Below are 16,471 nucleotides of genomic sequence, written 5' to 3' on the forward strand. Positions count from 1 at the left end.
GCTTTTTTCTCTCTCTCTCAGAAATGATCATTGCATGTATATTCCATTTAAAAAAACTATTATTATAATAATAATAATGTATTATTTGTTTTAAAGGAAATTTGTAAAATCTCATCTGCATCAATTACATATTTTCTTCATACTGTATGTGTAAATACTGGAACCCTTAATAGTCATTGGTATAATGATAAACTCTGAGTATATGTCTGTGTGTACAGTATGTGTGTCTTTTTAAGTTTTTCATAATAAGTGTTTGAGTGTGTGTTTGTATAGTATATGTGTGTTTCTATGTGTGTGCATTCCCAATCGCACCAATACTAACCTCACTCCTGTTTTTCCTCCCGCCCCACCCCAATTACCAGACCTTGAGGACCCACCAATCACCCTGACACCCCGCCCCTCCCGGATGCGGCACTCCTCCCAGAGCGAGGAAGCCCCTCCCACCTCCTGCTCAGAGGTGTTCCAGGGCGTGGCGTGCGACCTGGACCCCCCGGCCCCCTCCTCCCTCGCGCGGAGCAGCAGTGCCTCTGACATCATGGAGCCTTTCATCGCAGAGAGGGTCAAAGGTGACGAGTCCCAAAGAGACCCCCGTTCGACCCCCGACCTCCCCCACTGCCACTCTATCACTACTTCCTCACTTGCAGCCAATAGCCTGACTGCTCCGCCACCGCCACACCCCCTCCACTCTCCCTCTGCCCCCTTCGCCTCCTCCAATGGCGTCGTTTCGTCCTCCTCAGAGGGGCGGGACGACGGCAGCTTGTACGACCAGCTCTGGAGCTCTAGCTCCGATTGGGTGAGCGGGTCCGATTCCGCCTTCACCTTTTTCTCTGAGAAGGAAACTGATGCGGAGGAGGGCGACGCGGGGGGCGGGACAGAGGAGGACGACTTGTTCTCCTCTATTAGGGACTACCTCACCAACAGAGGAAGTGAGAAAAGGGAGGAGACGGGAGAGAAGGACAGTCTTGGTCATGCATTAGAAACCAGCTCTGTACCGTCACCTGTCTCTGTGCAAACAGGGGTAGCCAGAACACAGATAGGACACACAGGACAGCTAGGAGAGGCGAGACAGGTAGTGAGAGAGGACAGACCGATGGGTAAAGATGACAGACAGGTAAGTAAAGCAGTGAGACACAGCAGTGTGGATTCGACAGAGGAGAACGAGGCAGAGCAGCGCAGCATCTACGAGTGCCTGGAGATGCAGTGTCAGTGGCAGCCTCCCAGCACCAGGGGGAGCTCTAGCTTAGAAAGACAGACTGGGGAGAAGGAGAAAAGAATAGGAGGAGGTGGAGGAAATGCAGGAAAAGGAGCAGGATGGGAAAGATTGGGGGAAATAGGAGAAGAGCAGAGAGGAGAATGGAGAAAGGAGGATAAAGAAGCAGCAGCAGAAGAGCAGTCCCACTTGATCAGACAGGACGCTATTGAGATAGAATCTAGCACTGAAGCAAGCCCGCCCTCCCAGACCCAGGGCCTGGACTCAGCCAGGGCCAAGGTGGCCCGTGGTCGCCCCAAGAAGCGCCACGTCGGTGGGGTCCATGTCAGTTTCCGGCCCTCAACCGAGTCGGTCCAGTTCCACAACCCCCTGGAGAGCAAAGAGGCCCACTGGAAAGCCAGGCTGCGCCGCCTCAGCCACTTCCACACACATAGTAACTCTGCCGGGGAGAGGCCCGGGGCTGGAACCGGGGCGGGGGGGAAGCTCGGGGCAGGGAGTGCAGGTAAGTTTGGCTCTGTGGCCGGGGTTAGCCATAAGGTAGGGGCATATGAGACTGGGGACCTTATTGTATCTGGGGATAATGCTGGTGCAGGCACCGGAGGTCTGGAAAACCGGGCTGGGACCGGAGCAGGCCACAAGGACAAGGAGCAGCATCTGGGATCTGGCCTGGGTCCCGAGCTTCAGTCAGAGGTTTTATCAAGCGGTTCAGGTCCCTCTGGCATGTCAGCGGGGGTGCGCGGTCGCCTGGGGCGCTCTGGCCTGCGACCCCGAGCCTCGCGTTCCCGCTCCCAGGAGCCGGGCAGCACCGCCTCGCGGCACCACCAGGTGGCTCTGCTGGGCGGCGTCTATAAGACTGTGGTTCACGCCCTCTCCTCCAAGCCCCGACCCCGAGGTCAGGGCTCGTCCCAAGGCTCGTCGCCGCAGCGGCAAGGCCGGCCCGCCATGGGCGACGCGTCACTAAGAGAGCTCTACTCCCACGTCCTGGGCTACTTTGGACGAAAGACGACTTCGCCGCCAGGTGAGAGGATCGCAACGAACGAACAGCGGACACAACACCAGATAAAACATCAACAAACTGGAAAAGACAAATACTTAGAAAACACAAACACCAACAACTCTCTTTTCCTTTTTTGCTGTTTTTAACCGGTTTGTTATGATGAATGATTTTTTTTGGCTGAAACTCATCATCTTGCTGCTGGATTGAAACTCAAACTCCCTGTTTTTGTGTTTCCTCTTGAACGTAGCCCCCTCCTCCAGCCCAGGCCCCCTCCTCCCCACACCTTCCCACCTGCTCCTCTGCCTTGGGAGACCCTTCCTCTCCTCCTCTCTTCCTAAGGGCTTTGGGACTTTAACCTCTGTTCCTCCTCCTCTCCCTTTTCTCCACCTCCCTCTCCCTCCTCCTGGATGTTGCATGCGGCCTCCTTCGCCTCCTCCCCGGACTTCAGCCCTTCTCAGCCGCGCAGAAGAAAACGACAGGCCGCAGAAAAACACCGCCACCTGTAGAAAAACAAGAAAAGCACAGATAAAAGAAAAGCGACATGGCTATACAAAAACACCCCAAGTCTCAAAAGCTTTGTAGAGAACCTATAACATTCCCAACTGTTTGGTGCCTTTTGCGATTTCTCAGCTTTATATGTGTTATATTTAGATTTAAATGTGTATGTATGATATCCAGTTTAGAAAGGAAATCAATGATGGGAAGTCTATTAGAAGAGAGCACTAGTAGGTTACTTCATAGTGTGAACATATTGCTTGCTGTAGTTCCTCCCTTGACCACTAGAATGCAGCATCAGCCCTAATGTCAGAGTGACGCCTTCATAATGACATAAACATAGAATTTGAATGGATAGAGAAAACGTCCACATTCAAATCAACAGTGTGGAATGATCGATTGCCATACTGCCTTATGATGTAATAATTTCAACGATATGATCAGTGAAATGCATGAGACTCTTTGTTTGATGTCACATTCTATCATTCTGAGTCTTGTGAACTGTTCACATTTGCATCAATGGTTGAAATGCCCTTTTTTATTCATTCTAATTCTATGGGCTAAGACTGCTGTTTTGGAGGGAGAATGGGCAGGGGCACAATACGTGAACAGCCAAACAGATGTTTGTTTTGGGTGTTTTTTTTTGGGGGGGGGGGGGGGGGGTTTCACAGTCTTGGGGGGCGAGATGCCGCCCTCTAGCACAGTGATTATTATCATATTGATTGTGTCTGGCTGTGGAGATGCTGTGCCCCTTCCACATTCTTCTTTCCAGTGTCATTTGCTGACGTGGGCCGAACAGTAGTTGCCAATACTTTTGTTACTTTGGTTTGTTTACTATGATGCCAGATGGGTGGGATTTGCCACATAGGATAATACAATGAATCCCAGAATGAAACAGTGATGTGGTAAACTCCACTCACCTGGTTCTCACTGCAGGGTAAAAACACACACCAGTAATTATTTGTAGCTATTGTTTGACCCATGTCTGACTATATGTCTGTCTGTGTAGGGTCTGTCTGGCTGTATGTTGAGCTAGTTAAGCTGTGTGACTAGCTTCAGTGTTGTTAGCTAGTATAACAGTTTAGCATGTCTACAATGCTACAGCTGTCTTTGTACTTGTATCACATCAACCCTTTTATGTTGTAGATCCAATGTGACATGTACTGCATCAGTATGGATAGTTGCTGCACAACCCTAGTTCTATTGATTAGATGTGTTGATTAGATATGGCTTATTGTCATATCCTGGCAGAATAGATGCATCCTTTACCTTCGATGAGATTTTAAGGTCAGTCAAATTTGAGGCCAACGGCAATCAGGGCATTCCGAGTTGCCAGATCTCACCAAGCCTGTATAAGTGATTGACACTCAAGTCATCATATCTTAAATTGATCTAATAATTGCTTCTGTTGGTGATGATATGGAAAATAACCTCTGCGGTTGCCTAATCTCCAAGCAAACACAGCTGGCACCATCATGGAGGTCAATTGGAAAATATATAATATCCAGGCTTGTAGACACAGAGGTAGATACATGTTATACTGTAGGTGTGGATCCTTCCACTACCCTTGTAGCTAAATTAGTGAGATTTGACTGTCTTGTCATTACCCCTGGCATCTACTCCAAAAAACTTAAAGCCATATCTTACACCCAAGTGCAAGGGCAAATCTTTGCTAGTTTCTAGCACTCAAAATCAACTTTTTTTTAATCACCACTTGGTCACTACATCAAAGGACGTGTTTCAGTGACCCAGTGGTAATTAAAAGAAAAAGATGGATTTTGAGTGATAGAAATTAGCAAAGATTTGCACTTGCACTTGGGCGTAAGATATGGCCCTTAGTGTTAGCTCAGTTAACCTGAACAAAATTCAGTTAGTTGCCAAGAAACAAATCTAATACCAACAACTGTTAGCCATTACTAGGCTACAATCCATGTAACATTAGGTAGTATGTAAAAATCAAATGTGTTAGCAACAAGTAATGGTAAGCTGATCACATGCTATGGTTAGTTAGCTAGCTAACAAGCTAATACTTTCCCAGCCAAAAACAACAGAAATTAAAGGTCTGTTCCATACCATTGACACATTTGTATGTTTTGGAATACAATCGGCATTTTCAGCCACTGTTTCCCCAAGACATCCAAAATGGCCTCCAGAAGCTGCTTTACATTAGCTGCAAGCCCTGTATTGATGAGAGGAATGTAACCACAGTGAATTGATTGATTGATTTTATTTTGGATAAAGAATAACAAAATCCAAGGGATGACATGAAAAAGTGTGAAAACTTGGCCATGTCATATCTCATATCTGTGCCATATTGCTGGCCCCTTGTCAATACAATTAGAATTTTTCAATTCAAAAACTTGACAGTTCTTTCCATATGATCACCAAGGTGAGACGCTGACTCTTACCATGACCAAAAATGCTAGTTGGTGTAGGATCAAACGGAATTGGTTTGTGGAACCAACATGGCCGCTGCGGAAAACTGGAAAGCCCAAACTCTTTCCTCTTTCAATCTATGGCTGTAAGCCACACGTTCATTTGGTTGATACTGTGTGTAGGTGGTCGATTTACGCCCATCTCAGATCATCTGGCTTGGGGTTGATGGATGCTGTCTGCTGTCAAAGATAACAAACTCACTGACTGACTACTGACCGCTGGCATTGCTACCAATCTAACAGTAACATAACTGGACTAATGTACAGTAGGTCTCCGATATGCTGCCTAGATATAACAAGGTGTGCTCTGTGTGTGTGTCTCAATCTCTCTCTCTCTCTCTCTCTCTCTCTCTCTCTCTCTCTCTCTCTGCATGGTGCGAGTTAACTCCCGCATTGCTTCCCTGGTTGGTTTTCATGTGTCTGTTGTGTCGTGGCTTCTCTTTAACATTAGTCTCATCTCATGGTAACTTCCCATGACCTACATACACACCAGGACCTACTCTCATACCTATACAGGGAAATTCCACCCTAAAACACTCATTGCATGTATATATGTAATCTGATATGTAATGGGGACATTTAAATACCAACAAGCTTATGTTTGGGACTGTATCAGTCTAAACTTCTGACTGAAGAAGTGTGTTGCAAAGTGAAACCCATCAAAACACAAACAAAATGTCACTGTATGGCTTTCATTTATACTGGTGAGTTTAGTGAGAAAGACGGAGAGTATAAACATCGTTCCAAAATGAGAGTTGAGGTGACTTTACAGACTAGAAACTATATAATTCAATGGGCTTTGTCAGCAAGTCAGCAACTTGATTACATGGTTATACATCTAGAAGTCATTGGTGATAGTTTCTGTCTATAATCTTGAGCTGTGTGTGGATGTCTGGATGGATCTTTCATCTGTCTGTCTCTCTCTGCTATTATGTTTTTTGCCTTCCCATCTGTGGATGTCTCTCTGACTTTCCATCCATCCATTCGTATGTCTGTGTGTATATGTGTGACCATAATCCCTCTGCCTCTGTGTATGTCTTAATGTGTGTGTGTGTGTGTGTGTGTGTGTGTCTGTAGCCAACAAAGAGGAGGTGGTCCAGAAGGTCCGTCCAGTCTCCAGCGATGTGGGGAGCACCAACCCCAACTTCTCGGACCTCATGGACGAGTTCATCCAAGAGAGACTGAGGGCCAGGGGGACAGCGGTCAGTACACACACATGAGGGCCAGGGGGACAGCGGTCAGTACACACACATGAGGGCCAGGGGGACAGCGGTCAGTACACACACATGAGGGCCAGGGGGACAGCGGTCAGTACACACACAGGGTCAAAGTCATCAGATCGCTGTTCTGTTCAGATTACACAACTTGCTATCTTGCAATCGGGAGGAGTCTTGAAGTCATTTTGGTTTTCACACTATATGGCGACAGGGGATCACACATTACAAGATAGAAGAGACACCACTGCTATCGGGGGTTTAAACAACACAAAATGAACCACTGCCACAAATCTTCAAACAAACCAAATCTGTAAACTATTAATTAAAAATCTATTTCTATTTTTGAGGAAAAATATAGTATCGCAAAACATAATATTGCAATACTCGTGTATTGATATTTTCTTACACCCCTTCCATGTACATACTGCTTTCCTCTTGACACACACAGGGCCGTCGCGGCAGCAGCCCGGGCAGCCTGGAGGTTCCCCGGGACCTGCCGGAGCTCCTGGAAGGGGGTCAGGGGTCGCGCCCCTCAGATGACCACCGGCCTATAGACGACCCCGGAGTGCCCTCTGAGTGGACGTCCCCTGCCAGTGCCAGTGGTTCCGATGTCATCAGCTCAGACAGCCAATCGGACTCCTTTAACGCCTTTCAGTACTCCAGCTGCAAGTTTGACAGTAAGGAGCTGAGCGCTAATTGTTGAATGCTTTTCTCACTGTATGTTGCTCTGTATAAGAGCATTGAGAGTTGTCTTTGTTGTAGATTTTACTTTCAGTACCGAGGCATGTGGGGGAGGAGGTGGATCAGGTGGAGGAGGGCGAGGCAACTCACTGGACCAGGACAGCCTGGGAGGGGGCGTGGCCTGTGATGAACAGGAAGTAGCCAGTCTGACAACGCTCCACATAGACTCAGAGACTAGCAGCCTCAGCCACACTGTTACTGTTACTGGTATGTACATAACATGCATGTCTCTCTAGCTATCTATCTAAATAGGCTTACCGGTATATGTATGTCTCCATAGACCAGCAGCTTAGACACTCATACACACTTGGACATTGTCACTTTTTCTGTAGGTATTGTTTCCCCAACTAGAGTTTACATACTGTGAACAGCTAGTAATGCACATATGCATATCCAGACATTTTTACCAGCCGCAACAGTGTTGGCTGGTATTGTTCTGACCTTGTGAGTCTGTTTGTGTGTCATCGTGGCCATATGTGGTCCTGGAGACACCTATTGTACTGGGAACTATCACAGAAGCCGTTTAGAGTACTTTGCCAGTTGCTTATATTATAAATTAGACATAATATGTCTGTGGACTTTTTAAGTCGCGGGCGTCGTGACTGGTGGCAAGAAGGTCTCTAATATGTATTTGTTATCTATATCTGTGAAGTGGATATATTTGATGAGGTTAACCGTTTTTAACGCAGATATCTCTACACTTATGTCTAGGTTCAGAGAGTGCGTCTCCCATGCACTCCCTGGGGGGCTCTCGCTCCCAGACGCCCTCCCCCGCCATGCTGACAGCCGAGCACCGAGAACACTCCCACTCCCACACACACCTCCAGCTGGACCAGAAGCTACACCACTCTGTACTGCACACGCCTGACGACCTGGGTAACACACACACACACACACACACACACACACACACACACACACACACACACACACACACACACACACACACACACACACACACACACACACACACACACACACACACACACACACACACACATATACACATATACATGCATATGTATAGGTGTAAGACTGCATATAGGCAGTCTTACACCAGTGGGTCCCAAAGTAGAATTCCTTGTTTCCCATAGCAGGAGTGATTTGGAGGTTTATTTTGAATGGCATTTTTGCTTCCATAGAGTTAAGAATTGACCTCCTCTAACCGTGCATTCACACCAAGGTGAAAAAAAGCTTCACTCACGTGAGTTTGATCGTGCAAATTATTCTGCAAAGTTGAAAAATTTCAACTCGAGCGAATATGGTGTCATTCGCACCGCAAAACTCTGCATCATTCACCTCACTCGTGCCTCCCGGGGCGAAACGGCATCTATTATTCTACTGCATTGACTTTTGTATGTAATCTCGTCACGCAAATTTGCGAAAATCGTCTTGGTGTGAACGTCCGGTAAGGTTTTGAACTGTCTTCCAACCAATCAACAGACAACAGACAGAAATATTTGAATAAATCCTCGAACAAAAACCTTCCAATGACTACAACCAGTGGATGAGAGTTTCACATGAGACCTGACTGACTGATTGATTCACTGATTGACTCTAGAAACCAGTGAGTTCCCCAGTGAAGACTGTAGTGTGATGGCGGGCGGCTCTCTGACTGGATGGCATGCTGACGTTGCCACGGTAATGTGGCGGAGGATGCTGGGTATTCTAGGAGACGTCAACAGCATCAAAGACCCAGAGATTCACGCTCAGGTGTTTGACTACCTGTGTGAACTGTGGCAAAACCTGGCCAAGGTATTTACCCACACACACACACACACACACACACACGTTGACATTGTTTTATGTAGGAACTAGAAGGTCACTCAGAGAGTGCAGACCTCCACCAAGGTTCGTACTATTATTGCTTGTTTGTGAGTCGGATCAGATCCACTCCAAAATGTAACGGGTTCTTCCTTGCCCCATGCTACAGCCTTCCACCAAGTCTCATTTTAATCAGCCCAGTAGTTTTGCCCTAATTCTGCTGACAGACAAACAAACAAACGGCACCGAAAACATAACCTCCTTGGTGGCGATAATAAGAAAACACACACTTTTCGTTATAGATCATATTGGTACAATTATATTTATCTCAACAGATCAGGGATAATTTGGGCATTTCTCTGGACAACCAATCGTCTCCTCCACCCCCTGTTCTGATCCCGCCCCTGAGAATCCTCACCCCCTGGCTCTTCAAGGTAGGTGGGGCTAAAAACCGTTACCATGTGGATAAACGTTGCATAGATCAGTGGTCCTCACAGTGCAGTCCAGGGACTTTTCTTATTTCATGTAGTAGAAGTTGGACCACCAACTGTGGAGTTTTTTTCTCTTGTTTGAGGTGGAATGTTTTTTTTTTTAGATACATTCTGTGATGAATTGCAATGTACAGTATTAATTAATACACAGGACAAGATGTTACTATCCCCCAAAATCCGAGGAAAAACACATTTAGAAGCCCAATCCAGTTGTGCCTCCCATGTACATTATAAGGTTCCATTTTAGCTACTGCAACCATCAGCTGATACATTAGATTAGAATATTGCCATGTGCTTTTCTTCTCTCTTTTTATTATAACTTTATTTTTTTAGCAGCATGTGGCCAGCATTAGCTGCTGAAATAACTTCAACTTCAAAATCTACAAACCACTAAATCTTATAAGATGGAATGTGGTTTTGTTTGTGTGTAACTGACTTGGAAATAACACTAAATACACTTGGGCAATTGAAACTTGTAGCAAAAAACAAACAAACACACATTGCACTTGTTAAATGGCGTGTGTGTGTGTTCCTCCAGGCCACCATGCTGACAGAGCGTTACAAGCAGGGGAAGCTCCATGCCTACAAGCTGATCTGCAGAATCATGAAGAGACGCCAAGACGTCTCCCCAAACACAGACTTCCTCACACACTTCTACAACATCATGCATCAAGGCTTGCTGCACCAAGACCAGGTACACTGCCTCAGAGTGCGAGTGTGAGTGTGAGTGTGTGTGTGTGTGTGTGTGTGTGTGGGGGGGGGGGGGGGAGAAGCAAGTTAAAGTCCCTGGAAACCAAACATAAATTGTGTTTTTGAGTTTGTCACAACACAGAAAAATGTATTAACCACTCAAATTTGAACTGAATTGAATGTCACCAAATATATCAAATGAGGACCAGCAAACATCTATGCTCTCAATGCTATTCAACTATGCTCTCAATGCTATTCAACTATGCTCTCAATGCTATTCAACTATGCTCTCAATGCTATTCAACTATGCTCTCAATGCTATTCAACTATGCTCTCAATGCTATTCAACTATGCTCTCAATGCTATTCTCAATCCTGTGAGACTGTGGGGGCGTATGATGCAGCATGCTGCATGACATGCCCAAACCCATAGAGGACTGTGGCTGAGAGGCTTGCTCAGACAGTGATTTCCGCATTGAATCCGATCTTTCCCAGAGACCCATAAATGTAATACAAATCATTGAAAATAGCTCACCAACAGATACAAAAACATGAGCATATATATGTGTTTAATGTACATACAAAGAACTGCCACGATCACACTTTTGAAACACGCATTTAAAAAATTGCGATTTGTCTCTCCCCGGAGCTCGAGGTCGCTCCCTGACACGCTTCCTCAACTGCAGCCCAAATGTGAGCAATTTGAACATAATGAGCCCTAAGTAGCGCCCACTCCAACCACAACCTCAGTAAACAGTAATAACAGCCCTAAGTAGCGCCCACTCCAACCACAACCTCAGTAAACAGTAATAACAGCCCTAAGTACCGCCCACTCCAACCACAACCTCAGTAAACAGTAATAACAGCCCTAAGTACCGCCCACTCCAACCACAACCTCAGTAAACAGTAATAACAGCCCTAAGTACCGCCCACTCCAACCACAACCTCAGTAAACAGTAATAACAGCCCTAAGTACCGCCCACTCCAACCACAACCTCAGTAAACAGTAATAACAGCCCTAAGTAGCGCCCACTCCAACCACAACCTCAGTAAACAGTAATAACAGCCCTAAGTACCGCCCACTCCAACCACAACCTCAGTAAACAGTAATAACAGCCCTAAGTACCGCCCACTCCAACCACAACCTCAGTAAACAGTAATAACAGCCCTAAGTACCGCCCACTCCAACCACAACCTCAGTAAACAGTAATAACAGCCCTAAGTACCGCCCACTCCAACCACAACCTCAGTAAACAGTAATAACAGCCCTAGTAAGTACCACCCACTCCAACCACAACCTCAGTAAACAGTAATAACAGCCCTAAGTACCGCCCACTCCAACCACAACCTCAGTAAACAGTAATAACAGCCCTAGTAAGTACCGCCCACTCCAACCACAACCTCAGTAAACAGTAATAACAGCCCTAAGTACAGCCCACTCCAACCACAACCTCAGTAAACAGTAATAACAGCCCTAAGTACCGCCCACTCCAACCACAACCTCAGTAAACAGTAATAACAGCCCTAAGTACCGCCCACTCCAACCACAACCTCAGTAAACAGTAATAACAGCCCTAAGTACCGCCCACTCCAACCACAACCTCAGTAAACAGTAATAACAGCCCTAAGTAGCGCCCACTCCAACCACAACCTCAGTAAACAGTAATAACAGCCCTAAGTACCGCCCACTCCAACCACAACCTCAGTAAACAGTAATAACAGCCCTAAGTACCGCCCACTCCAACCACAACCTCAGTAAACAGTAATAACAGCCCTAAGTAGCGCCCACTCCAACCACAACCTCAGTAAACAGTAATAACAGCCCTAAGTACCGCCCACTCCAACCACAACCTCAGTAAACAGTAATAACAGCCCTAAGTACCGCCCACTCCAACCACAACCTCAGTAAACAGTAATAACAGCCCTAAGTACCGCCCACTCCAACCACAACCTCAGTAAACAGTAATAACAGCCCTAAGTACCGCCCACTCCAACCACAACCTCAGTAAACAGTAATAACAGCCCTAGTAAGTACCGCCCACTCCAACCACAACCTCAGTAAACAGTAATAACAGCCCTAAGTACCGCCCACTCCAACCACAACCTCAGTAAACAGTAATAACAGCCCTAGTAAGTACCGCCCACTCCAACCACAACCTCAGTAAACAGTAATAACAGCCCTAAGTACCGCCCACTCCAACCACAACCTCAGTAAACAGTAATAACAGCCCTAAGTACCGCCCACTCCAACCACAACCTCAGTAAACAGTAATAACAGCCCTAAGTACCGCCCACTCCAACAACAACCTCAGTAAACAGTAATAACAGCCCTAAGTACCGCCCACTCCAACCACAACCTCAGTAAACAGTAATAACAGACCTAAGTACCGCCCACTCCAACCACAACCTCAGTAAACAGTAATAACAGCCCAAGTACCGCCCACTCCAACCACAACCTCAGTAAACAGTAATAACAGCCCTAAGTACAGCCCACTCCAACCACAACCTCATTAAACAGTAATAACAGGGCAATGGCAATATTTAGGATTTGGGTTGAAACTAATGTCTACAACCTTTTGATGCTTACAATTTGGCACATAAGACCCTAAATTACATAGTTGGATGTTTTTGGTCCATTTGGCTTGCCAGGGTCTTTAACATGTATGCAGTGTTGTGCATGAACACGCTAAAAGAGCGCCGTTCATTGAATGAGCTCATATTGGTGAAGGCGTGAACTGTACGCAGCTGTTTGCAACTAATGAACGTGACGCGTGGTTAACTCCCGCAAGAGTTAACAGCTCTCTTCTCTGACCTCGATAATTGGCCATTGTGTTTATATGCATGTGGTAATTTACACGAGGAAAAAAATACACATTTAGCTGTAATTTCACTGCGCTGCTTCTGTCTCTGCTTCTCTCTGTCTACCGCCAGCGGGGCTCAGGCAGCTCCACATAAACACACACACACACACACACACACACAGGTGTGTGTGTGTGTGTGTGTGTGTGTGTGTGTGTGTGTGTGTGTGTGTGGTACATGCTACAACGTTTAGAAACAGTGACAACGATCATCTGCAATATTGGTGATTCTATTGCTTGGAGTATCTTAAAAGGAGAGAGAGAGAGAGATAAGGTGAACGGCTGATTTTCAGGGACTGTGTGCTTAGTTCAAAATTGTGAACTTTGAGCGTGAACTATTTTAGTTCATTTTAATCTGTGTCAGCGCACGCTGCGACCTGGCAGAAGGGAGTAGAATGGTAATAACCACTGCTGCCTGATGTAAACCAAAGTGCCCTTCTGGGACATGTATTAAAATGATTGATTGATTGATTAACTGAACTTTGAGCTAGCTCTTGTGAAGTGTGAACTTGCACAACACTGCATGCTTATATGCATATGTCTAGCTGTTACATTATGAACAGAGGCTACTCATCATGATCAAATAATATATAACCAGTTTCTTTTTTCTTTTCTTTTTTACTGTAATGAGTGGGAACTGCACCAGGGACGATGTAACAGACTAACATTTCACCAAGATACCTGGGCTAAAATATAATTGTGTGATTCTTTGTGTGTGATTCTTTGTGTGTGGGTGCGTGCGTGTGTGTGTGTGTTCGTGTGTGTGTGCGTGTGTGTGTGTGTGTCCAGGACATAGTGAACACCATCATCAAGCACTGCAGTCCCAGATTCTTCAGTATCGGTCTGCCTGGAGCCACCATGTTGATCCTGGACTTCATCATTGCTGCGGAGAGAGTCACCGACTGCTCATCGCTTAATGTAATACAGCCAAACACACACAGTCAGACACATGCACACACAGTATAGTATTAATACAGCCAAACACACACAGTCAGACACATGCACACACAGTATAGTATTAATACAGCCAAACACACACAGTCAGACACATGCACACACAGTATAGTATTAATACAGCCAAACACACACAGTCAGACGCATGCACACACAGTATAGTATTAATACAGCCAAACACACACAGTCAGACACATGCACACACAGTATAGTATTAATACAGCCAAACACACACAGTCAGACACATGCACACACAGTATAGTATTAATACAGCCAAACACACACAGTCAGACACATGCACACACAGTATAGTATTAATACAGCCAAACACACACAGTCAGACGCATGCACACACAGTATAGTATTAATACAGCCAAACACACACAGTCAGACACATGCACACACAGTATAGTATTAATACAGCCAAACACACACAGTCAGACACATGCACACACAGTATAGTATTAATACAGCCAAACACACACAGTCAGACACATGCACACACAGTATAGTATACAGTCATTCATTGGAGACACAGCATAAAGTCACACATGCACACAACTTTAGAGAGCATTTAGCTTCCAAATATATGGCATGTCCGGTGTTACTTTAATCTCTCCCTCCCTTCCACCCTTCTTTCTTTCCCTCTGCTTCTTCTCTTCCATCCCTGCAGGCTCCCAGAGTGGAGGCCCAGATCCTGCTGGGGTCTCTGGTGTGTTTCCCCAACCTGTATGAGGAGCTGCCGGCGCTCCACCCCACCACAGCCGAAGTGGTCCTCAACAAGTTCACCGACGTCAAGGTAAACAGAAGAAATATTTTGGATGGGGGGTGGGGGGTAGTGATGCGCGGGTCAGGGTTTTATAATGCCCGCACCAACCCATTGGAGCCAGTCCGCACCGCCCGGCCTGTTGAAATATCTGAAAAAGCCCAACCCAGCAGCCCGCAAACGGCCAATTTAATGTAATATGTCTCCGGACTCAGGAGGAGAGCAGTAGAGCTCTCCAACGTGTCCAAACTCTATCCCCCCCCCCTCTCTCTCTCTCTCTCTCTCTCTCAGACAGACACACACATGCGTGCACGATGACAGTTTGGATACTAGCGTTGCGCGGCTGCTTTCATGTTATGGGTTCTTTCTCGTTGGCGTTACAAACTCAGCTATTATCGGTCTGTCTTCAATTAATTCAAGGTCTTCAAATGGAGGTAGAGGTATGCTACAGAAACTAGGGGTGTCACGGTACGTGTATTCGTCCCGTGAATTCACGGTATGGGCGTCACAGTTCGGTGCATGAAGCGACACGACGAATACGTCGAATCCAAAAGGTGGTGGTAAAGCACCTAAATGCTGTTTGAACGCCATAAACGCCACAGGAGAAGACACACCAAAACAACACAAGGACCATAGAAATCGACATTCACTGAATGGAATATTTTGTGGAGAGGAAACATTACCAGGGGTCGCTCCAGCGTGTTTACAAGCCGTAGCTTCCAAGCCTCAAAAAAGCAAGTGCAGAGCAGTATCCTAATGACTTTTATGACTCTGCCGATAAGCTGTTTTGCAAATTCTGTCAACATCAAGCCAATGAGGTAAGCTTGCTAATGCCGAGATGCACACCTATAACGATGCGCAGCTACAGGTTACATAGCACTGACAAAGCTGTTAACTTGTAAACAAGCAACTTACATCGCGTGAGATGACAAGCAAGATGCGGTGAGGAAGAGGGGATGACTCCTTGTCATGTTCCAATAATCCATTATGATGACCAAACGTAATCATTATGGTAAACAAAACTCGCATCCACTAACGTTAGCCTACTTGGGAAAGTGAAAGCCACCCGCTATCTGACAACTACAGTGGGGGAGGGGTGGGTGGGAGTATTAGGCTACTCCACATGCACTCTGTTTACAAACTTGTATAAAGATTTAAAGCTGGGGGAAATGCCTTTGCCAAACAGCTGGAATACAGACATCTGAGAGGGAGGCGCACCCCACACTTTGAAAATCACTGCTCTAGAGTAAAACCTTTTTGTGTGCATTGCCTAGATCTTATTAAATTGTGGACATTTATTCATTCCCACTTATTAGACACTATTTCTGATGGTAAAATGAGGGTAAAAAGCAAAACACAGAATTCAGAAAAATTCAAAGGGAAAAAAACAGAATTTGGGATTTGTTGCCTTTTTTCTCCGTTGTACCGTATTCGTGCCGAACCATGACCCCAAAACCGAGGTACGTACCGAACCGTGACTTTTGTGTACCGTGACACCCCTAACAGAAACAGTTCTTATTCTTTCCAATTTCTTTTAATTAACTCATGCGCTCTCAATTGGTCACGTTGCAGTAAAGTTAACAAATAGATCACAGTGGACTTGACACAGAAAATCTGCGGTGGGATTCGTTTTATGGACACTTCAAATAATAATTACAGCGAATAATCCTTCCAAAATGTTTGTTCTGAGGGCACATAGGCTACCTCATTTGAAACGTTTCTTTACTCTACCATGTAGGCCAGGGTTGGGCAACTGGCGGCGGCCAGCGGCCGCGTAGCCCGTGCTGGAATTGCATTTCTTTTCTTTTTTTACAGTGCACCTGAACGCAACATGCAAGATACCCGCTGAATAAG

At 46.0% G+C, this 16,471-nt stretch overlaps 1 protein-coding gene across 1 annotated transcript in view; it reads left to right on the top strand.

Moving 5' to 3' along the window:
• ralgapa1 (Ral GTPase activating protein catalytic subunit alpha 1) overlaps positions 1-16,471 on the top strand; it is a gene marked incomplete at its 5' end in the record, with an annotated part of 190,681 nt that overhangs the window by 57,832 nt on the left and 116,378 nt on the right. The window contains 10 exons of the mRNA XM_083633920.1: positions 363-2,228; positions 6,215-6,339; positions 6,803-7,031; positions 7,117-7,302; positions 7,807-7,971; positions 8,657-8,850; positions 9,195-9,293; positions 9,889-10,044; positions 13,687-13,815; positions 14,525-14,650. Coding sequence (XP_083490046.1) covers positions 363-2,228; positions 6,215-6,339; positions 6,803-7,031; positions 7,117-7,302; positions 7,807-7,971; positions 8,657-8,850; positions 9,195-9,293; positions 9,889-10,044; positions 13,687-13,815; positions 14,525-14,650 — 3,275 coding nt within the window. The remainder of the gene's footprint in view (positions 1-362; positions 2,229-6,214; positions 6,340-6,802; positions 7,032-7,116; positions 7,303-7,806; positions 7,972-8,656; positions 8,851-9,194; positions 9,294-9,888; positions 10,045-13,686; positions 13,816-14,524; positions 14,651-16,471) is intronic.

The sequence above is a fragment of the Poromitra crassiceps genome (genome assembly GCF_964638095.1).
Source record: "Poromitra crassiceps genome assembly, chromosome: 3".
Taxonomy (NCBI): domain Eukaryota; kingdom Metazoa; phylum Chordata; class Actinopteri; order Beryciformes; family Melamphaidae; genus Poromitra; species Poromitra crassiceps.